Source organism: Canis lupus, chromosome 34, assembly GCF_003254725.2.
Source record: "Canis lupus dingo isolate Sandy chromosome 34, ASM325472v2, whole genome shotgun sequence".
In the NCBI taxonomy this organism is placed as follows: Eukaryota; Metazoa; Chordata; class Mammalia; order Carnivora; family Canidae; genus Canis; species Canis lupus.
The window spans coordinates 25572569-25599437 of NC_064276.1; the positions used below are offsets into that span (position 1 = coordinate 25572569).

The window sequence follows — 26869 nt, forward strand, 5'->3', positions numbered from 1 at the left end:
GCAACTTTCTAAAACTATGTTTAAGGAGAGAAGGAGTCTATCATAATCACCTTAGAAGCAATTTTTAACTATATTTGTTTTCTGTGATCCTTTCTTCTTCTGATCTTCCTTCAGAGGTGCATATAAGAATTTTCAGTGAGGTCATATGAAATCTCTCTCTCTCTCACACACACACACACACACACACACACACACACACAGCTTAACACTCTGAGAGGCATGTATCCGAGAATTTAAACATGTCTAAGCTGGCTAGGATCACTGATCATTTGCAGAAAAGCCCAAAGAGGAATCTTTTAGAAAATAAATCACCCTGAAAAAGGGAGCCTTGAGCTGTACATCTTTGAAGAACAATAAGCTATGGATTTAGGAACTAAGACAGAAATGATGCAGCCATATAATATCCTACTGGATAAAAGCAAATATTAACATAAACCCCTGTCAATTTATATTAACCCTGGTTATCAATAAAAAGCTTGTTTCTGAGAGGAAACATAGAGATACCTTGAAGATAAAATTCAAATATGGCTTCTGAACCTGTTGGGTCCCCCATTAGGAAGTTCTGTGTCATGCTCACTAAATGAATAATAAATCAGGCTACCAAATTTTATGCAAGCAATGTGTCAGCCTTGCTATACAGGATGTCAGTTTGCAAACATAGGTTACTTTATCCTTAGGAACTTTCTCATTAAGATAACCTTCTCTTAAATGAAAAAGTGCTGGAATTGAAAGTTGTTTGTGTGAAAAATTAGACTGTTTGATTTGAATGCTGAAATGAAGCTAGGAAACCTCCCTGGTCTTTTTTGGTTTTCATCATCCCCAATATGTAGAGGCAGAGGGGCAGATGCCTGGAGGAGGAGCAGGCAAGAAAAAAAATATCTCTGGCTGAGATTCCAGCCAGCTCAGAGAGTCTGGGACTTTCTGTGTAGCGGGCTTAATGGAGGAGTCTCAGTTCAGTGAGGTGCAAACAGAATGGTTTTATCTCTTCTAATAACTCTGAACCCCATTTCCACTCACTGGAGGGGGATGAGGGAGAGAAAACTTAATCTTGTCCAGTAATGGAATTTGAGTCCCATTGGAGAATTTAGTCCAGTTCAGTGACTCTTGTCTAATCTAGTTATTAAATTCCTAACTCTCATGACAGTTTGAACATCTCCCTTCTACACACATTAGATCTTTCCAACAGCTGTGCAGCTTGCTCTCCTTTCTCTGTATTCTCTCCTCTTTCTGGTTGTCCCTTCTCCTTGGTATCATCTCTCCCACCCTTCATGTGCTGAACACCCAACTGCCCCAGCATGCCTATTAATGGTAAACACTTAGCTCCCAAGCAGTTGTTTCCTTAAAAAATAGCTCTAAGGGTTGGGATCCTGTGAGAAGAAAGGTCATCTGGTCTCCTGTGAGTCCCCACTGATGTTGTGGGCTGTGCCTCTCATTGTGTCCCTTGTTCTGGAGGGGGACCGTCTGCCGCAGACTGACCTTGGCATTCTCATCAGGGTGGATCTTGGGAAACCCTCATCCCCACTTCCCAAGGGATTTTCTTTAGCCCTGAAGAACATTGGATATGAAAGATGGGTCCTTGTCTCAGGCTCCAGAGTCACTGTAAGACTTCACAAGCTTTCTCTTACGGTCTTCTGGCTTTTGTTGGTGGGACCCTGCTGAACATCTATCTTCCTCTGGTGGGTAGAGAAAAGCAAGGGAAGTGAGGATTACTACACTGTAAAATTTGTTTTCCTGGAAACTCTCCTCTGTCTTCCCTGACAAGGAGGAGAGGGTCACTAGGTCCCAATAAAGTTTTTTTGGGACAGTCCAACCTCTGTAAACCTGAGGTGGGATGCTCCTTGGCAGGCCAATCTCTGAACATAAAAGACAATAAGACAGGATGAGAACTGTTCTCAAGTGTGGGCTGCCTCCATTTTGTACCTGCACTAGTGAGAACCTGAGGTGAGGGTTGGATGGGGCCGGAAAGACTCTCAATTGTTTCTTCACACTAAGGCCAACTAAAAAGAATTTGATAAGAAAGCCTAAACCTTTACGTGGATTGCAAAATATCAGTGGAAAGAAGTCAAGACCTGCAGGGAAAGAACACATGTGAGTGTGGGGGTGGAATTTAGAGGAAATGTCAGGAAGGGCACATTACCTGGTTCATGAATGTAACCATTAACAGGTAATTTTGAGTTTTTGACTTGAAGGATCAAAGGACTGTGTCAAAAAGGAAAAAGCAATCAAGACTGCACAGCTATTAATAAAAAGTCATTTGGGGGAGGTGAAAGGCAGGTTTTCTGAAGATCAAGCAAAGGCAAGCCTCTCAAGTCAGAAAATTTAGTGAAAGCAAAAGTAAAAGCACCACAGTGAAGACTCTCAACCCAACTCGACTAACGACAAATATATTCTTAAGAGGCAGGGCTGGAATGTGGGCCTGGGGATAAAGGCACACATCAAAGGAGCTTTAGCATTAAGAGGCTTTAGCACAAAGGCCTGGCTGCCAAGGAAGGAAATGGGCTCTCCAAATCCCATAAAACTATTACCCTTCACATGGAGGTCACACCTTGCATGTTGTGGTAAGATCTAAAACACATCTTCTGAATACAAACCATCACTTAACAGGCGTTCATTAACTGTGTGCAATCCCTCTCCTGATGTTTTAACAACATATTTATTTTGTTATGGACAACATCGGTATCCATTGAATACAAGTTATCTTTTGAACATCTGCTCATTAAATGTGTCTGATTCATTTTTTTTATTACTGTATTTGATGGTTTAGTGATAAAACAACATTTAGATTCTAAAAAAGAGAGGGAAGGAAAGAGACAGGCAGACAGACAGATAGACACACTCAAGGAAAAAGACAATTCCCAGAAGAATTTCAACAAATAAAGGCTTGTTACATGGCATTTTTTGAGAGTAACACCTATCAACATTAGTCAAAGTTTTAATTAAAAGAAGATAGAGAGAAGAATGGTTGAAAGCATGGGCTTTGGAATTAGAGCAATAGAAGAAATCCCAGCTCTGCTCCTTACCCACTGTATGATCTTAGGAACACTGCTTACCTGTCTGGGCCGCAGTTGCACCCCTCTATAAAATGATAACACTAATCATCTCCAAAAAGATTCTAGTGAGCTTTCAGTGTGAAAACTAAAAAAAGATTGACCTAATGTGTCTTTCCATGAGTTATACTGTTTCTAAACATGTTTTTATGCCAAATTGGGCTAATAAAATGTTGCCCTTGGGGCACCTGGGTGACTCAGTGGTTGAGTGCCTGACTTTGGCTCCAGTCGTGATGTGATCCCTGGTCCTGGGATTGAGTCCCGCACTGGGCTCCCCATAGGGAGCCTGCTTCTCCCTCTGCCTCTCTCTGTGTGTCTCTCATGAATAAATAAATAAAATCTAAAAAAATGTTGCCCTTAAGGATCCTTAGGAATCCAGTATATCATATCAATATATATGATTAATCACATGTTACTTACACATTTTTTAAAGTGTTTTATTTTCTTAAGTAATCATAATGCTTTATCGAAGACCTTTATTTATTGAGTTTGAGGCTTAGATACCTTATCCTTGATTCCTTGCCCAGAGGTTTTGCTATTCCTATTTTTGGGGTAAGCACAATATAGGTCAATAACTTCAGTATTTTGCCCAAAGAACACAGCTAATGAGAAGTAAACTGAGCAACAACCTATATCTCTAAACACACGTAGTTTCTGGGGAGTTCCAGTTCAAGATGGCTATGCAGGAAGATCCTGAATTCACCTCCTCCCGCAAACATACTGATTTTACAGCTATATATGGAACAATATCCCTTGAAAAAAATCCTAAAAACTGGCAGAGCAACCCCTTTTACAACAGGCAAATAAGAGGGACACCACATCAAAACAGAAAGGAAAGGCTGGGATGTAATCTTGCAGTAAACTCCACCCCACCCAGTGCAGTGCTCACAATCAGGAGGGAACTCAAAACACAGAGCTTCTTCCTGAGGAATGAAGGATTATATTCTACATCAGGCACCCCAGCTACTAAGATCAGCACCTGAAGGACAAGCCCTCAAAACATTTGGCTTTGAGGATCAGAGGGGTTCCAGTGCCCATGAGACCTGCAGTGCTACGGCCAACTGAGGTAGGGCTCTTCAAGGGCCCATGTGCAGACTCACCTGTCTCAGGGCCACATGCAGAAGTAGCCCTTTGAAAACTGCCCAAACTTAATGTGAAAAAGACTGATCTCCTAGTTTTGAAGTTTGGGTCTGAGAGCCACGAGCCTGCTTGGGATACTCTCTGTGGTCAGAGAATGGTAGAAGCCGTCTCCCACTCTCTGCCTTACTAAAGCTATCAGGCACCACCTTTTAAATTTTTTTCTTTTCATTTCTTTAATTTTTCTCTTTTCTTTCTTCCTCTTCCTCCCTCCCCCTTCTCCTCCTGCCACTCCTGCTCCTCTTTCTTCTTCTTCCTTCTCTTTTTTCTCTTCTTTTTTTTTTTCTGTTTTTGGCAGGTGCCATCTTACACTCCCCATCTTTCTTGCTCCAGCCAGTGAGCACCATCTTTGTGTTCTCCTTCTGTTGCACTCCAGAAGACCAGTATCTCCCAAAGGATAGCTTCTACACAGATTTGATAGCCTGGTGTTGGTCGCTACCACCCAGGGAACACCTCTTGATTACCTGGACCTAGAGTCCTGGGGGTTTGTATTCCTGGGTCTCATGGGACGGTGGCAATTAGAGAGACAGTTCTTGGCAGACCACCACTCCCAGGACACTGTGTAGACAGCAGACTGAAGTACACATTTGCTCTTTTTGAGAAAGAAGTCTATTTGCTGGTCCAGGAGCTTTGGCCTGAGCTTTGAGCCTACACGGGGGGGTCTCAGGGAATGGAAGCCAGTAAGTACAGTCTTTGCACTGTCCCTCTGCCTTGCTCCACCTCACTAGAATCTTTGAGGAAGGAGATTTTACCTTTGTTTGGGACCCTAATTTTTGCTGCTGCTGCTGCTGCTGCTAGGGGATACCTCTATACTACCTGGCTCTAGTGGCACTTGCAGTCCCCATAGGACTGTAACCAACAGAGAAAGAGTCTTAAACAGCTATCACCTCCAGGGCATGGCAAGAGGCAACAGATCCAGGAGCTCAGTATTGATGTAAAAAAGGCCTATTAGCTTATCATTATAGCTGCAGCCTGAAGGGCAGGCTTTTAATTAAACACTCATCGAAGGACTGACTGTAAACTTTGTCTAAGACCTCAGAGGGCAGACACTATCTTTAAATTCCCTCTACCACACTCCGGAGTACTAACATATCTTGAAAGGGAGATCTTATACATGTCTGATGTCCCAGTCTTTACATCTGGTGCCCTGGTTTTTGTGACTGCTGCCTAGGGGATACCCCTTGATCACTTGGCTTTGGGGGGCCAGGGGGCTTGCATTCATGGGTCCTATAGGACAGTAACAATTGGAAAAGCAATTCCTGGCAGGCTACCACCCTAGGGCCTCTGAATAGACAGCAGATGAAACACACCCTTGGCCTCTCTGTGAAAGAGGTCTATTTGCCTACCTGAAGTATGGGCCTTAGGGGCAGACTTCAGATTTGGCACACATCTATAGGCTACAGAGATGCTCTCAGGGAATATAGGCCTGGAGATACCATCTTTGTGATCTCCCTAACCCTTATTGGAACTTACACAAATCTTCCAGAAACAAAATAATATGCTTATCTAGAGCCCCAGATTTTGCTACTGCCACCCAGGGGACATCTCCAGATCACCTGGCTCGGGAGCCCAACAGAGTTTACAATTGCAGCCCCACAGGAATGTATATATCCTCATATTTTAAAAGCTACTACCTGAGAGTTTGGCTTCCATTCAGCCTGAATTTAGGTTCTGATTATGATCCTACCCCTTAGGACACTGACTGGTCTTGGCACACCTTCCACTACTGAGAGCTATTCAAAATAAAATAGGCTACTTGGACAATCACAGAGGTTGAGAGACAGCCAACAGCTAGGGCAAGGTTGAGCAATAAGGTTCATCTGCCACACAAGGCTAACCATTTAAGACTCAGAGAGGTGGCTGTTGCATCTAACACATAGAAACCAGTAGAGACTGTCAAGCAAAATGAAGAAACAGAGGAACATGTTCCAAATGAAAGGACAAGATAAAGCCACAGAAGGGGAAAAAAAAAAAAAAAAAAAAAAAAAACCTTAATAAAACAGAGATAAGTAATTTATATAGTAAAGAGTTTAAAGCAATACTTGTATAAGCACTGACTGACCTTGGGAGAAGAATGGATGACCACAGTAAGAACTTTAAGGAAGGGAAGAAAGTTCTGAACAGAAATCACAGAGCTGAATAATGTAATAAATACATTTAGTTTCTAAGCACATTTCCTCATGAGTTAAAACTTTTTCTTCTTTGAGGATTTATTGAATTATTTCTGGTACACAATGTTAGGAGAATATATCTCCTACTTACCATATTTCTAGAACTGTGGCAATATGGTGGACACATGTAGTTACTGCCCTCAAGGGATTCATAATCTAGTGGAGGAAGACTTATTGGAAAAGAGTTGTCTGGATTAGCCTAATCTGACACCCTTCTTTTGAATGGTTAATATCCCCGAGAGCAGCTGTTCTCTTTCATAGACTCAGTAGCCCCTGTGTACCTTATTTCTAAAGTGCTTTCTCAATGTTGCCCAAAGTTGCCCAAATTCCATCTATGAGGAAGTTAGGAGTTGCTGACTGTTAAGGTGGTCATAGGTATTGGTGAAGGAACCTGCAGAAAGATCCAGAAAAGCATAAGTCCATGATGCTTAGGAAGGACCACCAATCAAAGTACCAGCAATCTAAGTAGAAAGTACCAACAATCAAATGAAGACAGGAGTTACAAACCAGCCAGAAACTGGAATGGAGCGGAAGCAGGCTAGAGATACAGACAAATGCTGTGGAAAACTTGCCTGTTGTATGTAGCGGCCCTTTACTAGCATTTGGGCAGGTTTGTATCAGGATACAGGGTTGCGGCAGACACCAAATAATGAAAACATGGTTTATCTGTTAGGATAGCTTTTAGTCACACATAGAAACTTTATCTAACAGGCTTAAACAAATAGGAGTTCTATTTATCTACTCAAAGTTAGTATGTGACAAGCCAAACTCATCACTTTGTTTTCTGTCTTTTGCTGAACCATGAGGAGGAAACACAACATAATGGAAAGACAGGGGATCTGGTCCAAATGTCAGATCTGTCAGTTAGTTCCCATCTTGTTTCTTGAAATTTTCAAGGACTCTCGGTTGCAAGTAAAAGAACTCAACTCAAACTGACTTATGTTTTAAAAAGAGATTATATTGGATCACCTAATAGCAACATGCAGGGGCTAATGTGCTTCAAGCGTATTCTAGACCCAGATAGTCAAGCATCCTCAGACATCTCTTTCCTCCTTCTTCTATAAGCTCTGCTGTGCACATTATTACTTCATTCTTGTGCGGGCTCTCCCAACATTGTGGCCATGGGTTGGTGGGTCCCCAAAGAAAAGTGAGTGCTGGAATAAAAAGAAGGAAAAATTAATATTGGGCAGGCAAAAACTGTCACTATGATAATAATAGTGCTTTCCTCACATTCCACTTGTGGTAAGAATTGAATGAGAAAGTACAAATTAAAAGAGTAACGTAATGTAATGAGTTGGTTATTTTCCGAGATACTCAGCCTTGTGTCCTCTTTGATGCTGTCCTTTTTTTCCATCCCCAAATTCAAACACTCTTGAGTAACAATGTATTTTGAAGTTGTAAAAATTATTTGGTAGCATTTAAGAACTAGTAACTTTCAGGGGCACCTGGGTGGCTCAGTGGTTGAGTGTCTGCCTTTGGCTCAGGTCGTGATCCTGGGGTCCTGGGATGGAGTCCCGCATTGGGCTCCCCACAGGGAGGCTGCTTCTCCCTCTGCCTGCATCTCTGCCTCTCCCTCTGTGCCTCTTATGAATGAATAAATAGAATCTTAAAAAAAAAAAAAAAACTAGTAACTTTCAAATAAAAATCAAGATTTCTGACTGTTCTGATACATAGTAAGATTTGGCCACAATCAACTGTGCCACGTTACGGTTCCCCCTCTTAAGAGGCAGATACTGCCCAATCTACCCCCAGACCAGTCCTTGTAGACATCTGGGATCCTTCTCGTATCTTCACAGCCTCATGCCCTACCACTTTTCTCTGGGAACCTCCTACCTTCTGCCTGGTACCTTCACTTCCAAGGCTTTGCCCAAAGGCCTTTCCTTATCCTTCTCATCAGTCTAAATCCCATCCATCCTTCAAGGCTAATAAAGTACCAGGACTCATCCCAGTTCTCAAAGCTCTGTCTTATAGGTAAGGACATGTCGTGTATAAGGACATCCAGTGACAACCAGGACTGCACTAGCTGTGAGCCCCTAAGTGGTTGTGAGTGCAGCCACGGGCACTGTAAAAGAGACAGGGATGTACAGAGAAATGTCAGAGGCAAGCGATGACACCATCCCTGAGATAGAAGACAAATAGGAATTGAACAAACAAAAAAATTATTGAAAAATGCATTTATCATCTACCTTGAAATAAGCCTCTGTATTTATAATTCAAAATATAGGAACACACAAAATGTGCTCTTTTACTGCAACCTGCCTTTAAAGAATTGTTTGATAGCACAGCTTTGTTTTAGAAGTAAAAGTGTTCATCACCCAGTCACCCCATCTCCCCGCCCCCCGCCCACCTCCCCTTCCACGGGCACTGAGGGGGGCACTTGATGGGATGGGCACTGGGTGTTATACAATATGTTGGCAAATCGAACTCCAATTTAAAAAATTACAAAAAAAAAAAAAATAGAAGTGTAAGTGCCAAGGTGGTGTTCAGGGCTTTCTCTGTAGGCTTAAAAGAGACTTGTGAGTAGGAATTCTGGTACAGTTAGGATAAGAAGGCTGAAAAGTGATTTCCCATGACTGAGGGATGAGGTGCTTCTTCATTTCATTTTAATTCGCTCTTTTGGTAAAATAGCATTTGGAGATTGTATTCATTGAATCTGCAAAGTTCTCATCGTTGTGGTCAAATGGGAGTAAACAGTGTGTAGTGTAAGTAGTGTCCTATGATTCAGAGAGTAATAATAGCATGATTTCACCATTCAAAAAAATATCCAGTATAGCAATTTAGGTAACAGTGATGTGACTGGCCTCTCATTTTTAACGTCTGAGTTAAAAAAGAATCAAGTATAGCATAATATGATTTCAACTAAGTAAAATTGTTTCCATATATGTGGAAAAGGATCATAAGGTATGTATTCAAAAATTAAAATAGCTTTTGTATTAAGGAGGTAAGGAGGCTTATAGGTGATTTTCATACACATTTTAAAGGTATTTAATTTTGTCACATTCGCTGTCAACTAAAAGAGGATATCCACCCACCTGGAAGAAAGGAATGTTGTCTTCTTAATTTCTGACTTAAGGAAAACTGACATATCACTTTCTAGGCACCATAGAACTAGGAGGTGAAAGGGGATGCTTTAAGTGCAAATTCACCTTTGCAGATCTCAGATTTTGCCCAGCAAAATCTATTTGGTTCTTTAAAGGTGTCACACTGCCCCCTGGTGTTCAATAAACTAAAATGTAAACTATCAAACGTCTACTACATTTTCTTTCTGTATTTTCTGCATTATCAAGACCATGAGGGAGCGACAGAGAGAGAGAGAGAGAGAGAGAGAGAGAGAGAGAGAGAGATACCTTGAATATAAATTTGTGGGTATTCTAAAAATATTTTATATTTTTAAAATAGCCTTTATTTACAATGTCACTTTTTTTTTTTTTTTTTAAAGCCTCTGATGGGCAGACTTACTGGCTTTAGGTGCCCTCCATTGGCAGAACTTGTTAGAAGGACTCGGGAGACCCTAAGTGCTTCAGAGGATGTCGATATTGACAATCTCCAAAAGTTTGCTACTCCCTACTAAGATGGGTCCCTGAAGAAGCAATGGGACTACCAAACTCTTACAGAACTTTCTTTGAGATTCTGTTTAAAATCTTTAAACCGGGATGCCTGGGTGGCTGAGCATTTGAGCGTCTGCCTTTGGCTCAGGGTGTGATCCCAGGGTTCCAGGATCAAGTCCTGCATTGGGCTCCTTGTGTGTGTGTGGGGGGGGGGGGGGGTGCTACTTCTCCCTCTGCCTATGTCTCTGCCTCTCTCTCTCTCTCTCTGTGTCACTCATGAATAAATTAATAAAACCTTTTAAAAAATAAAATAGACTAAAATCTTTAAACCAAAGAAAGATAAATAAATAAACAAATAAATAAATAAGGTATTTTGAGCAAGGATTGTATAATAAAGTAGTAATCACATATAATCCAAAACACAGCCATATGTTTCTTTTTTTTTTTTTAAAGATTTTATTTATTTATTCATGACAGTCACAGAGAGAGAGAGAGAGGCAGAGACACAGGCAGAGGGAGAAGCAGGCTCCATGCACCGGGAGCCCGATGTGGGATTCGATCCCGGGTCTCCAGGATCGAGCCCTGGGCCAAAGGCAGGCGCCAAACCGCAGCGCCACCCAGGGATCCCCATATGTTTCTTTAATAGAGTCTGAATTGCATATATAATTTGGGGTGCCCTTTAAAAAAACCCAAAAGATATCTACTTTTGCAATTTTTTTAAAAAAAGATTTCATTTATATATTCATGACAGACACAGAGACATAGGCAGAGGGAGAAGCAGGCTCCCTGAGGGGATCCAAATGTGGGGCTCAATCCTAGGATCCTGGGATCATGACCTGAGCTGAAGGCAGATGGTCAACCACTGAGCCACCCAGGTGCCCCCTATTTTTACAATTTTTAAAAAAGATTTTATATATTTATTTGAGTGAGAGCACAAGCAGGAGATGGCAGAAGGAGAGGGGAAAGCAGCTTAGCCATGGAGCAGGGGGCTCCATGGGGGGCTCAATCCCTGCACCCCTGGGGACTGTGACCTTAGTCAAAGGCAAATACTTAACTGACTGAGCCATCCAGGCACCCCTGCTTTTGCAATTTTGTACAAACCGTGAAGAACCCCTCATAGGGTCTTGGAAGAAACCCCTGGCCTGTAAGAGCCCCTGAAGCTTATGCTTCATAGCGTCAGAGGAAATTGGCCTCTGATCCAAAAGTATTGGCACCCTCTAGAGCTGCATTGTAATCGCTGTCTAGAGCCTAGGGCGGACAGATTTTGGCACAGAAGAGTCTTTCAATAAAGTTATATTAGTGCATGAGTAAGTGATATGTCAGCCTATTTATTATTCTCATTTGAAATATAGGATGAGAAATGGAAATATCTTGCATTCTGTAAATCAAAGTACATTTACATGTGCAAACTAGCTTCACTTTGATGCCTCTAAGATGACCCTTGTAGACTGATTTAGCGTAGTGCAGCCTGTGAATGTGAAACCAGTCAAATAGAGAAACAGTACAGGTCTTCTGATTTCCTCTGTCACATTCTATGTGTTACATTTTCTCTGTCTCCAAAGCCAATTCCTTCAGACTCCTTGTGCTTTTCTGAGTCTGTGGGCTGTGACTGGGTACTGACGGTGCATGTGCTGTTTTGTTTTGTTTTTCTAGCATTCAGCGGGCCTGGCGGGAGTACCTGCAGCGGCAGGATCCCCTGGAGAAGAGGAGCCCATCCCCACCCTCTGTGTCCTCAGAGAAGCTGAGCAGCTCCGTCAGCATGAACACCTTCTCAGACAGCAGCACCCCCGTGAGTGCCATGTTTCCTTTTTATGGCCTAACTGGCCAATCATTTATTTGATCACCAGGTCTTTGGTTCCAAGGAAGAAATCTTGAGATGTGAGCAGGTGGTTTGCTGTTAGGAGTATCTGCATTGCTTACTTGCTATATTTGAACCCATGGTGAGGGTTTTGTCATCTTAGAATAGAGACATGATTCCTAAGCACAAAATATACTTCATCAAGCCTGAGAGAATCGATTCCATTTGACCTCAGCCTAAACTACTCATTTGCATGTTTGCATTTCTCTTTTACTATCTTTTTCCTTTCCTTTGTAACAGTATGTTTCCTTTAGTCTGTGCCTCTGGTGGAGTTTTGTGGTGCTAATGCGATAGAAGATTAGCTTGGTTATAAGGATTATAAAAGAGAACTTATATAGGAAGAATTGAAAGGAGTCACAAACTCAAGGGTTGTGACTTAAATGCCTACAGGGGCCAGGTAGGGAACACATGTGGCTACTCTGTGACTAGTACTGAAGAACACAGGCCTTACCTAAAGGGTAAGGAGAATGGATATGTTGCTTGGATATGTTCCTGGTTCCTGGATATGTTGCTATGTGGGGATGCTGGACAGACACTGCCAAATGTGATTTCTTCCTTCAAGGGATGCTGGAAATTCAGATTTTTAAATGTTGGCAACTAGTAAAAAATATTTTAATGTCACTAGACCATGCCTACAGATCACAGTTGTCCAAAGGCCACCTGTTAAAGGTTAAGGAATGGGAACCTCTGCTGAAAATTTTTATTAAAAAAAAAAAAACTCCAACAAACCGACAAACATACCAAATGTGGTAGGAAATAAATGATTAGGCTATTGTAATACAGAGATTTTTGAATATGGCCATTGTGATTATGTATGATAGTGACTGGAATACACAGATAGAAGTTGGGAAAAGAAAGGAAGTAACTATACAAGTGTATTATTTAAAAAAATATATTTCCTGACTACTTTGTGATCATGTTTATTCGTTGGTAAAAAGGCTCCCCAGTGGCCAAAACGATGTATTCACATTGGGATCAAGCAAAGGTTGCTTGACATGTTTTCAGATGATTGCATAGCATGTTCTTTAATAAACAGCTTTATCTGTTATGGATTCTAAAGAGAGAGCAATAACTTGAGTGCAAGTAACAGTGCCAGGAGATCTATTTTTAGCAGATACCAGAAATTGAATACTCAGTGAATCTGTGCCTTTTTAAAACAATTTTTAGGGGAGTAGTGCTTTGTCTGAACTGGTCTCATGATCACTAGAGGGCACTGATGAGCCACATTGGAAAATGTCAAAGTAAAGCCTATTTATCTCATGATTTGCAAGTCAAAAATAATATGAAAATGGAGTGTTTAGGATGCCTTTGCTGTGAATAACAATAGAATTAATTTAATAGAAATTAAATGACTGAAAATTTTATCTGAATGATGGAAACTGAGTATCTGAAATCATTCTACCTAAGAGTTAAAGGTTTGGATTTACTGCCTTTGTACTTTCTCATTAGCCCCGATTCCTGACAGTATGAAACCATTGCTGTGTCCAGTGATACATGATGGTTTTAGTGTTGCTGTAGGGTAGCTAACCTCTGGGCTTTATTGAAATTCTGGAATAATCTATGGGTTGTTGTTGTTGTTGTTGTTGTTGTTTAATATATTTACCCTGCCACACCACTTATATTCTAGCCCCTTAAGTATTGGTGTGCATAAATGCACATTCTATCCCCATGGGGCATCACGTAAGTGTGATGTGCAATATCTTTTGCACAGCTCTGCTAACAGTTCTACCTTATTTAATTTAGCCTGGCCTCTAGGTCCCCTGATGTTTCTTAGTAAAGCAGATTTCCTTTCTCACATGTCCCCAGCAATTTGGTTTCCTATAAGGTGTCTCAGAATGAATTGGGAGTGGCATCCTGCTCCACTACTGTATCATCGTGCCTTGTCTCTGTGTTCATGGGACCAGGATAACTCTCTTCATTATGTGCAAGTCTCACTCAACTCCTGATTGCCTATAAACAGTGAGAATCAAAAACATTTTCAAAAAACATTATTGGAATTAGCTTCAGAAAGCAAGCAGGTCCTGTCCAGAATTCTAGTAGAGGTTATTGATTATAACAACTTTGGCATTGATGGTGGCAGTAGCATGACACTAAATATGCAAAACAAAATGTAAAAATATAAGTTGCTGGAACATCCCCAAGTCTCTAGTTTGTCAAGCAGGTAAAATATCCAATATATAATTTTTTAAAACTTTATTTTAGTTGTTTGGAGCTGGTATATCTAGCTAAGGTTGTTCTATTTCTCATAATCATCACTTTGCTGGGACCTCTTTCAGTAGATTCACCCTTACATCTTTTGGTTGTCATAGCCCCATGAAAGCAAAGTGACTCTGCTCTGCCTTGATCAGTCTACCAGACCCACTGGGTTCATACATACTCTCAGGGAGTTCCAAATAGGAAGGCTTGATTTTAACTACTCTCTGATGAGTAGACCTGAAGTTTATGGAGGGGATATAAGGATGATCCTTGGCCCACCTGGGCTAAGGCTGTCATAAAGAGATAAGCTTTCCCTAATAACCAATGAGTCCATTTGGAACTTCAGGGGTAAAAGCCTTCAGTCCAAGTCAAATGTTCCCAATGAGGTGTCTCCATAGTTGATTCTCTGGGACCCTAATTCCTATCAGATATCTCCAGCTTGCTGAACTCAGCCCTCTTTCTCTGGGCTTGGTCTGTCACTGTTGCTGCCTAGACCATTCTCTGTCTTCTTGAATTTGATCAGCTGCCTGTCTTGTCCCAACTACTAGCCCTCTACTGTCCTCTAACACAGCCTCAATTGGAGACCAGTCTGCCCTTGTCTAACTCCTGGGTCTTTCTTGCTGCTCTGCCTCATGTCTATCATCACTGCAATTATTGCCCATAGTAGCTGTCTTCCCCATGCATGTGCTACATGGGAAGCCAGCAACCTGAGCTGGGTGAGTCCCTGTGCTGAGCTGAGAATGATGCTCTTGCATGCTTTTTCTCTCTTTTGGCTAATGGTTGATATAGTAGTTCTGAGAATATTTCTGCTCTAAAATATATTAGAAAGTTATGTTTCAGTATGAGCTCTCAAAATCATCATTTTAATAAGAGCTGCTGCACTTGTTGTTATGTGACAGACACCTTGCTAATGCTTTCTGTGGATTATTTCATTTAATCTTCTCACTGACCATATAAAGGAGGTATATTATTATCTCCATTGTACAGATGATGAAAATGAGACCTAAAGAAATAACTGACTTGCCTTGAGTTACTCATTGGGCTGGAGCTGTCATGCTACACTATTCTTCTATATTATACCACTTGAAAATAAGCCTTCATTTAGACATAGTCAAGCAGAGGAAGAAATAACCTGTGTATCAATCCATTTCTGAGATTGTTCCACAATTTAGTATGTATCAACAGTGAATGAAATAATCGAGAAAAGAATCCTCATTTGGTTTTATAAATTGCTGCATTCAGTGCTCTTTGATTAAAACCTCAAACCTCAGCTGCTCAGTGCCAAATTAAACAGCAACAGGAGGGAAGATTTATATGAAGTTATGTTATTAATTTGCATATTAAATATCCTCATATCACAATGTATCATGAGATAACAGAAAAATTTATTTTAAAAATAGCAATTTTGAGTACAAGTTATTTTGAAATGGAGCTTGTGGTTATCAAAGTGAGAAAAAACTTTTTATCATAAAAGCATTAGTTATTGAGTGGAGTACAATAGTGTAAATGATTTGTGTATTCTTTATTAATCAATTTCATATGACTAAGTGCTTATTCTTTTAGTTCTCAGCTCTGAAAAATCTGTATTTGTCTAATAGAATATCATGGACAGAATTCTAAATGATTTGGTAACCCTTTCACAAATCATTAGCATATGTCTCAGATAAATTCAGAAAATCTTTGTATTGTTTGGAGACATTTTCAATCCCATTTGGTTCTAATTGGTTCTGTCTGCCTGAACCTGCCTTCCTGGCTTATTCCCATGGGTTCCCATGTTATGGTATGGCCTGTAGGGGGCTCTGTGGCTCATGAAATGAGGCCTTGGCTTAGTGAGAGGCTGTGACTTAGTAGCAGCTCTGCCACTATTTTTCTGAGTTTGAGATGTACCACTTGAGAGATCATTCTTCATCTGCAAACTGGACACCCACCTTAGAGATGGATTTGTATCTCTATGAATATTAAATGGCACTACATATGTAAGACATAGCACAGTGTGGGACCCAGAAGGCTCTCAATAAATGTTAGTGGATTCTGTATCTGCTCTTGGAAACACTCCATGTGTTCAAAACTCTGCAAAACTTGTGAAGAGAGAAGTGGAATTTTTAACTCTATTCACATTGAAGGGCACATTGCTTGCTTCTTATATATATATACAGATATATATGTATGTTCTGAAATTGGACCTGTACATTACAAAAGTAATACATCAAGCATTTGTTTTTCTTTTTTTTTTTTTCTTTTTTTTTTTTTTTTTTTTTTGCGTCTCAATGAGTAGGCCTCTTCTGAGAGACCACACCCATGTACATAGTAAAAGCAAGCCTAGGTCACTCTGCTCCCTTCAGATCTGGGGAAAAAGAAACACGGGGATCTGTAGCATGTTGGGGGTGAACAGGGTTATGTGGCCTCACTTCTCAGATAAGTCAATGCAAAAGCACCCTTCCAGCAGACATGACAGCCTGCACAACTCCAGCCACAAGGCCTCCTCACTTCACTCCTGGTCAGGAAGATTATAGTTCTGAGCAGGTGCAAAGATCAGTGGTCTGGACCAGCTAAAGACCCCATTATTTCAGTTGTCTTGGAGAGAAGTTGACAGAGCTCTCCTATGTTTGGGGCTGCTTGGGTTACCCTAGCTTTTAGCAAGAGTAGCTGGATAGTTAGCAATAGGCAGCCAGGTGATCCACCACACCTTCCCAAGTATGCTATCAAAAGCCTGTACTGCTTGTGTCTACCAAACATAACACATACACCTGCATTCAAACTGCTTTATTACCCTCAAGTTTTATTACCCATTTTGAGATTTACAACTTCCAGCTTCAAATACATCAGGAAAAATCCTAGGAGTAAAAGGATAAAGGGTTCTTACAAAGTCACACTTGTTTTGAGGGGGAGCTCGGATCCTAAAAGAGGATTACCTGGGACTTCTTCCAGTACAGTCTTGAAAGCTATGAAATTGTAGAGAATGTAAGCCTTGTGCTACTTAATAATTTAATAACCTAGATTTTCCAGGTCAGGGACAAGTTACAGTATTATGTCCAGCTGTTGTTATAAACTTAGGTCCTGTGAGTTTTAATGTTCAGAACCCAAACTCTATCTTTTATCCAGCCTCTCAAACCCCAAAATAGCACAAATTGTCAGTCTGTTCCTCCCAAATTTTGGTTCAGAGACTACAGTAATCATATGTAAAAAGAGAAGACTTCTTGGTATTTACATAAAAGTAGATTTAATTCTCTTTTCTTCAAACTAGAGTCTTAGAGAACAAAATTTTCCCCCAAAGTTTTAGAAATTACATTGTGCAATATACAACCATATATGACAGTTTGAATTGATAAATTTTGCTATCTCTATGCCAAAATACTCCTTTTTATGTCTTTGAATATTGATTGGTATAGATTCTTTTTCCCAAATTAGCCTTTCAAGTTAAGGATTTGAGGACATTGTTCTCAATAAATGTAAAAATAAGTCTGTTGTTTGGGGATTACATTTTTTTTTTTTTTGAGGACTGCTAATACTGATCATTTTCCAGGTTCAGATTGATATGCAAAATCAACAATTTCTTGTTTGATATCTGACTCGCTCATCCATAGTAATATAATCAATCCTCCTCAGTAGTCTCAAAGTTGTTGACCTTTAAGCATAGAGGCAAAGGCTTTAAGCATCTCACTTTTGCTAAAAAGAGTTGAGAAGGAACTTATTTTCTTTCCACTTAACTTCAAGTTCAGTCTGAGTATTTGCCCTCATGTAGATCCTGTCTTTATTCTACAGCTTTGGTGAGATACAGTGTTAAATCACCTTATTTAGACTCAGAGTGCACCCGTGTCATAAAATCCAGTTCAGTATTACAAATCAGTATTTCACTCATTGAGTGAGTATGAAAGATGCTTTAGGGTCCAAGAAGAAGTTGGATATGGTAGCACTAGAGTGAGATCTACTATTGTTTTCATTTTATTCTAGAAACTTGCTTGAGGCTCTTTTGGACTTTCTTTCTGTCAGTAAGACATCATTGGGGAGGAGGGTAGTTATTCATATGCCTAGATTGGGTCTATATCATCTGTTCACTCATTCAACAAATATCTGAGTGCTTACTGCGTGCTGAGCCTTTGCCAAGCACTGGAGATACAATCACCCAAATAATGATGCCTGGGTGGCTCAGTGGTTGAGTGTCTGCCTTTGGCTCAGGTCGTGATCCTGAGGTCCTGGAATGGAGTCCTGCATTAGGGTTCCCACAGGGAGCCTGCTTCTCCCTCTGCCTATGTCTCTGCCTCTCTCTCTCTCTGTGACACTCATGAATAAAAAAAAAAAAAAAAAAAAAAATCATCCAAATACATATATCCTCTGCCCTTACCTAATTTACATAATTCCCCAGTAGTGGTTGGCAATTCTTGTCACAGTTGCCCTGGTAAATTATAGGAGATAATAGTATTTTATTAATTAATTTTATAGAAGGTTTTAGGTATTATTATTAATAAAAATCCAACTGCTGAAATATTTTCTAGAGCAGAATTTTCCATAATGTGGTACCCGAAATATTAGTTTCATAGGATATTGATGGATGTTAATTGCAGGAAGGGTGAAATAAGCTAAATTATTTATATCAGGACCTCTTAGAGCCTTCCCAAGCTAATACACATTTTGAATTTGTAGGAGGAGTGGTGGGCTGTTACTGTTTTTCATGTTTTTCAAACTTCTTTGATCATGAAACCCAATAAGAATCACATCTTGGGATGCCTGGGTGGCTCAGTGGTTTAGGGCCTGTCTTCAGCCCAAGGTATGATCCTGGAGTCCCAGGATTGAGTCTGACATCAGGCTCTCTGCATGGAGCCTGCTTCTCCCTCTCCCTCTGCCTCTGCCTTTGCCTGCCTCTCTCTCTGTGTCTCTCATGAATAAATAAATAAAATCTTTTTTAAAAATCACATCTTATTAGACTATTAATACATGGAACACTTCAGGAAATGGTGTTCTAGAATTAGTACTTATTGAAGAAAAATTCCAAGAGCTAGAATTTCTAAGTGGCTCAATAATAAAATTAATATGAGTTGAACAATGCGTTTTTAAAAACTTCCAATGAAATTTTTACACTCCTTTTTATAGGCCTGTATCGTAGAACTATATTATGCAAATACAAATATTATTAAGCTACTTCACATGTAACACTTGTTATAGTAACTAGCTGGTAGGGTTTAATTAAAAGAACAAGTCTGGTTAACAATGTTACAGTATCAGAGATGTAGTTTTAGGAAGCCAATAAATAACTCCTTTTCCCCATCTTGATTTATGAACTTATTTCAAAAGTCAAGAGATTTAGGAAAAGAGATATCAAAATCCATCTTTATTTACTGTCAAACCTAGATTTGAGGGTGTAACTCTGACTTGTGGCACCACTGACCTTCCTATTACTGACCTTTGTAGAGAAACCTACTAATAATCATGGGAAGCACTGAAAATTGCCAGCCTCACCCATAGATCTTGTGTAGGGAAGTGGATTCAGAGAAGAATGGAGAGAGAATGATACTGGGCGGCCCAGTCCCTTCGCCCAATCCTCTCATCAGGGTTACTTGTTCCACCTTCAGGATTTGAGTGTGAGAGTATTTAGGAAAGTGCTTCCTCATGGAAGCCTGAGGACATGAGGAGAAGGTAGCTCCCAACATTGGATGCTTCATGCAGCAACAATTTGGCCTATTTTATAATAAAATTATAATAAATGTCAAATATTTTTACCCATTTTGGTTTTTATAAGATTATATACATTGTACTATATTAATCATTACAATATTTTCCAAATAAGAATGACTTTGGGAACGTTAAAATATATATATATATTTCAGAACCACAGCAGATCTATTACATCAGAATATCTGAGAAGAGGCCTGAGATTCCATATTTTTTAAAAAAATGCTCCAGGTAATCCTCATCATCATTAAAGTATAAAAAAATCAGAATGTTATAGGAATTGCAAAAAAAAGGTATTAAATTTTATTTGGTAACCTTACATAGATAGAACACACAGGTGATTGATATTTCTTCCATTTTTTATTTCAATGTTTTATCATGGCATACATCTACATGGGGAGGTGCTGAAGCATCTTTTTCCTGATCTGATACCAAAACAATTACTATTATTTTAGTGGAATTTTTCCAGTGGCACTGGTTGTATAGAAAATCCCATCTTCTCTTCTTAGGACTTGTGGTTATGTCAAAAATGTGACAGGGTATTTATACTATGCTCTTCAAGGAAGTTTTCTGTTGTTTGATCCATTTTGGTTTTTATTAAAGGGGATACATTCAATAAACTCTGATTAATTTCAAGTTATTTTATGCTTTGATTGTGAAGATTATTTAGCTGGAATGAAAGGGGATTAGATTATTTAACTATTCACTGACAAGAATGTCAACTATGACCGGAAATCTTCAAATATAATGTGTGACTACATAGTTGAGAAAGATAAAAGAATTACATTAACAGAATAAAAATGGACATTTCTCATTATGCATTCTTTAAAATAGTATCTATGTATCCTATCACCAGTTACATATACAGATGATAGTTAAAATTTTAATTGATACTTCATTCAGAGCTAAAAAATATCTAAAAGCAGTAAGTTAAAAAGTTTCCTTACCAACATTTGAAACATACTCAGATCCTTGCAGTAAGATTGTTTTATGGCTTTGAAACATTTTAAAATTTGGGGGATCCCTGGGTGGATCAGTGGTTTAGTGCCCGCCTTCATCCTGGGAGTGATCCTGGAGACCCGGGATCGAGTCCCACATCGGGCTCCTGCATGGAGCCTGCTTTGCCCTCCGCCTGTGTCTCTGCCTCTCTCTCTGTGTGTCTCTCATGAATAAATAAAATAAAATACTAAAAAACAAAACAAAAAAAGAAACATTTTAAAATTTTAATTGCATAAAATATTAGAAGTCAAAGACAGTTGCCTTAATTTTTATCTTACAATTTTCATGGATTGATTTTTTTAAAGAATAAGTTTTTTTTTAACCTGTTAAATATTCTAAAAGATTTTTTAGTATATTCTATGCCTCTACAGTTCCTCTAGTTCCCATAACAGCTCCTTCTTCACTATATTCACCATGAATTAATTACAATTATTCATTTCCTAAAGCAGCACCAGAATCTGATTTTAACTGAAACAGACATGCTGCTTCATATGTAAGCAATAAATTGATTTTCTCTTCATGGCAGTATTTTGATAGGGTTAAGTATATTGATAGAAGACCATCCTATTTAATGCAAGTAGATTTTCAAGAAAATCACTATGCCAAACACTTCTCTAGAAGGACTTCATCTACATACAGCAGCAACTGTGACCTGCTTTAGAGATGACATCATTGGGTGTCATGTGGCTCTTTATACGTTTCAGCTTCAGAAAGAGATAATCTGTGAAAGCCACAAGAGCCTGATTTCTGCTGTGATAATCTTCAGCAGACAGAGGCTAAGGCTACAGTGAGGCATACCTGCTTACATAGTGTGTGCAGTGCCTCGTTGAATTCTGAGCTTTATTTCGTTTTACTATTTTTTATCAAAAAAGTAGATGCAATGATAGGATGAAGTGAATTGGATGCTTTGGACTAATGGGAGCTTATTTTCTGCATGAAGAACGAGAACTTTTATGGAATCCTCTGTTCTCTGGGTAGCCTGGTATTCTGTAGGGGTGTGTGTGTGTGTGTGTGTGTGCACGCGTATGTTTTCAATTTGAAGAACACTGAAGAAAATCAGCAAACTTCATTTCCCGAAGAGCTCTCTCTTTTTTGCAATACTTGAAGATTTCTGCTCCAAAATACTCTTTGAGCCGCCTGAGCATCGTGGTTGGTAACTGAAGGGCAAAGCATCTCCTTTGTAGCATGTGTTACAGAAATTCTTCAGATAACTTTACTTGCTAACACAGGTGACTCTATGGATTTCTTTCAAAGCCAGTTCGAATAAATAACTCTTTCCTCTCAAATGGGCACGGGTAGCTCTTCAGCACCATGGAGAGGTCTGGGCAGTGTGGGACGACGTGGGACTGTGACCAGAGCAAGCCATCTGACAGTGTAAGTTCTCCAAATGTCTGTTGTCTTTTTTACATGCATCATAGCTTTGCATACATAGAAAAGGAAACTCTGAAGTCTAACTGAGCTATGCTAAATTTAGCTATACAAAGTGATGGCCTTCATTACATTTCAAATTCAGTATTAATTACTTAAAGATACCATATTAGGAAGTGTTAATATATTAATTTGAAATATTACTTTCTCATTGCAACAGTTGGTATGTGAATGTTTGGCGCCTTGAATTTTGAGAATCAAAGTTTTTGTTTTAATTCACCATGAATTAATTTCATTGCAGTTAGACAAAACGATTGCTTTGGAAATAGCATATTTATGCACACATTAAAAAATTCCAGCTGTGCAGTTTGTTGTCATTTGTAAAAACAAGACTCTTTTTGAGAAGTAGTTTCTGATTTGTGTTTAGAAGGACAGCTTTAATTTTTTTAATTGCAGGTCATACTTTCAGTTACCAAAAAGAGCATATGTCTAGGTACTCTAATGTTTACACATAGGGGATATTTGATAACTTATACAATTTTAAATTTACTGGTATAAAATATATACAGTAAAAACCTAAAATAAGTAGAAAGGACAAATCCTTTTATAAAATGACTAGGTAAGGGATGCCTGGGTGGCTCAGTGGTTGAGTGCCTCCCTTCGGCTCAGGGCATGATGCTGGAGTCCCAGGATTGAGTCCCACATCGGGTTCCCTGCATGGAGCCTGCTTCTTCCTCTGCCTGTGTCTCTGCCTCTCTGTGTGTCTCTCATGAATAAATTAATAAAATATTTTTAAAAATGACTAGGTAATAGACCACTAAAAGACACTTTTAAGCATCATTGGAAATATTTTATTAGTTTCAAAATAGTCCAAATTAAGTGTTCAAACCAGAAATTAAAGCAAAGGTTTATCCAAAAATGTCTTTGAATACCCTCCTTTAGACTGTCAAAGGTGTAGTTCTATGATATGACATTACATAACCAATAAAGACAAGAAATTTCAAATTGCTCCAAGAGTGACCCCAATTGATATTTTATTAACTATTCAAATTTATTTAAGAGAATAGGGTCATAAAAAAGTAATAAAACAAATAATTATATTTTCTCAGGTCAATTAAGTGAGGCTTGGAACATTTTTTATAATGAACCATTTATTTTAAAGTTTAATAAAGCTATCTTTTTATATATTGTAATATGGAATTTATTTCCCTCAATAGTTCTTCTCATATGTAAAAACCAGTGGTAAATGTAATTTACCTCTAATTCAAATATAACTAATTCTAAACCCCTAATTTAAAAATGACTAATTCTTCTTGTTATAAAAAATTTCCAAGTGAATTTGCTGTTGCTTCTTAACTCTTTAGTAATTTGGCATTTGATTTTTAGATAAATGGCATTTACATTTCGACAGTGTAAGAAGTGCAAGATTTGGGAGGATGTGACTTAATTTTACATTAAGGAGATCTTGTTACACATTTTTGCCTGCTTAGCTGAATAGATTCACTGATGATTTCTTTAATTGGTTTCAATATTTAAAAGAAATCAGTTTTTGAAAGGAGTGAAAGGTAGAATTATGATTCCAGTTCTTTTTTGTTTTCTTTCCCAAAATTTTAAAATCCTGCTTTGATTTTTACAGATGTGTAGTAGTGCCTTTCAATTTTTTTTGTATATTTTTTTTTATTGGAGTTTGATTTGCCAACATATAGTAAGTACAACACCCAGTGCTCATTCCGTCAAGTGAAATACTGTTGGGTGCACTTCTGTGATTTTAAAACTTTGATTGTTTCTATATGATAAACTGCATTCACTTTTCTGCTGATAGTGGACTTTGGACAAATCATTCTGGTTGATTAAACTGTAACATTCTAATTTGGAATATTTGAGACTCGTGTCATAAAATGCATCTGCTTTATGTCCTGAAATGAGTAGAAGTGTACCTGATTCAGAAATTTATTCTCTAGCAGTCTTTGTCTCTGTATTTCTCTCTCAAGGATGTTACTCACTTATGATATTATCAGAAATGTAACATTTTGTATTTCTTTTTGCACACATTTTAGTGGTATATTTATAACAACAGCTATCTAGCACATACATTTTGTAGTTAAGATATGGTTGTCTATGTGTTTATTTAACCAAAAATTATTCCTATATGACAAACTATAAACATGTTTTGGCTTCTGCTTTGAAAGCCTTTCAATCATTGTTGAAATAGCATAAGTCATCTGAACAATAGAAATACATTTGGAGCTATTTAGACTATGAACCATTCACATTTCTTCTTCTTCTTCCTCCTCCTCCTCCTCCTCCTCCTCCTCCTCCTCCTCCTCCTCCTCCTCCTCCTCCTCCTCTTCTTCTCTCTTCTTCTTCTTCTTCTTCTTCTTCTTCTTCTTCTTCTTCTTCTTCTTCTTCTTCTTCTTCTTCTTCGTTTATAACATTCTGGTGGTAGCAGATGTGTGTGAACAATCTTAAATTTAGTTGAGTGACATTTTGCTTTTCTTGCCAATATAAAAATATGTTCATGGATCTCTTTTTTCATGGTCCACCCACCCTTGCAAAGGCTTGATAACCTTTGACTACAAAGGATTTAAGGGCATATTTACTTAGTTGAAAGCCACCCTAGTTAGGATGCATTGCAGTGTGGCTCAGTATAGATGCAGCTGATTGGCAGGTGTGGTGTTTCTTTTTTTCAACCTATTTTTGGAACTAAGAAAGTTAAGTTGCTTTTGGAAATTTTTATTACATCCCAGGTACAGACTCACTTCTATTGCACCAGTCTCCATCAAAGTTTCCAACTGAAAGCAGCTCTTGTTACGAGAGTCCCAATAATACTAGTTTCAGTAGGGGAGAGCCTGAAAGTAGAACATGTTGGAAAGTCCCAAAGGGTAGTTTCTTATAGGGAGATAGAGATTCTTGAGATTATTTTAGTGAATTTGGAACCTAATTGGAACCTAATTGGTTCCAAATGGATTCTGGGTTTTAGTAAGTGTTTGGCATTATACATAGGGTGACATCAGATGCGCAAGGGCAGTTCTTTAGCTTCCTAGAGAATCACCCTGGGTTGATGCTTCTACACAGAGATTTCCATCAAGTGGTTTTTGGTTTTAGTTGTCACATTTTACAATTAAATGTTCCTTCCTCTCCCAGTTTTACTCACAAGACACATTCTTACTTTATAGTACATGTTGGGCCTGAGTAGATATGACTTAAGTGATACGGAATTAGTATTAAATATTACTAGAAACTTTGCAGTAATCTGAAATGTTTCAGAGAACTGAAAAGGACTCCGAGACTTTCTAAGGAAGATATCTGAGTAGTTGAAAGAACAGAAATAACCTCCAAAGAGAAATAAATCTGAATACCATGCATTTCTCATTTTAACTAGTGTTTCAAATCCCAGTACCTCTAAATGAATCTGGCTGCCTCCCATAAGTAAACTCAAGCCAGAGCATGTAAAATACAAGTACATACCCGGGAAGCCAGTTACTGGGATGAATTCAGGTCATTTCCATCTTGCCTAATTTGTTTTGTGCTCCTAATTTTCATCTTACTTGGATCTTTGACACCATCTCATGGGCACTTCTGTACATGACACGCTACATTTCATAGTGCCTAACATCATTAATAAGACCCATCTTTGTGGAAAACTCATTTTGAATTCAACATTCTGCAGTGATATCAATAGCTTATCTCTCCAGGATGCTCTTTTGGTGCCTGATCTCTGACCCCTCTGTAGCACAATGGCAGGAACATTTCTCCCCCTGCGTTTTCTTTGTGGGTGCATTGGAACTGATAGAACTATACTGGGCAGGTCAGAATATTGGCATAGAAAGCAGGTCTGTTGATGATCCATGATATATTATTTATATGTCTTAATAATTGTTCAAAGGTAGACTCAGCCTAACAACTTGAGGATAATTAGAAAAGAATATCAAACTTCAGTGCCTTAGAGCAATTCATACAAATTTATCCATTTTAAGTTTTATTGGAATTACTAGGAATATCAACAAAGGCATTGTATCTGGACTTCAGTATGACTTTGAAGTTTTTTTTCCTGTTATCTTTGAGAAGATAAAAAACTGTGGATGAAATAATAATACAAATTGGTACATTTCTACTGATTAAGTAGCCTTATCAAAATAGTGTTAACTAGGGATGCCTGGGTGGCTCAGCGATTGAGCATCTGCCCTCTGCTCAGGGCATGATCCTAGGATCCAGGATCGAGTCCCACATCAGGCTCCCTGAGAGGAGCCTGCTTCCCCCTCTGCCTACATCTCTGCCTCTCTGTGTCCCTCATGAATAAATAAAATAGATCTTTTAAAAAAGTGTTAACTAATTAATCAGAGTTAGCCTGGAGATAAGTTTCTAGTGATGTGCAATAGGTTTCTGTTATTTTTATCAATGATCTTAAATATAAATTTTTCCTACCTCTTATTTTATAGTTGAGGAAATTTCATTCAGGAGAGGAGAAACATGCTATCAAAAGTCAGATAGTAGGACAGCTGCAAAGTTGGAGCTAGCAGGTTTTTTGATTACCAGGCAAGGGACTTTCTACTGGGGTAAGTGGTCTACAAGGAACCCCAATGCTAACTAATCGATGGAAATTTTATAAAGAAATGTTTTAATTTAAAATAAGTGTAACTTTTTAAACTTTGGAGCTCTCCTTCAATGATATTAGCCTCCTTATACAGCAATGAACTTCTCATCATCAGAAATATGCATGAACAAACTGGATATTCTACATCAGAGATGATGCAGAATGAGACCATATAGTGTGTGTGTGTGTGTGTGTGTGTGTGTGTGTGTGTGTGTGTCTAGTAGTTGGACTAACTGATCTCTAAAATCTCTTTCAATTTGAACATGGAAAGGGGACATTAGTGC

At 38.8% G+C, this 26869-nt stretch overlaps 1 protein-coding gene across 5 annotated transcripts in view; it reads left to right on the plus strand.

Annotated features, from left to right (window-relative positions):
• Positions 1 to 26869, plus strand: part of SCHIP1 (schwannomin interacting protein 1) — a 711518-nt gene that overhangs the window by 177277 nt on the left and 507372 nt on the right. For 3 of the 5 annotated variants that reach the window (XM_025425391.3, XM_035710256.2, XM_049105868.1), the window contains exon 4: positions 11557 to 11692. In XM_025425391.3, coding sequence (XP_025281176.3) covers positions 11557 to 11692 — 136 coding nt within the window. Of the gene's footprint in view, positions 1 to 11556; positions 11693 to 21359; positions 21998 to 26869 lie in introns of those variants that run through there. The other 2 variants (XM_025425392.3, XM_049105870.1) reach the window with 2 other exon arrangements.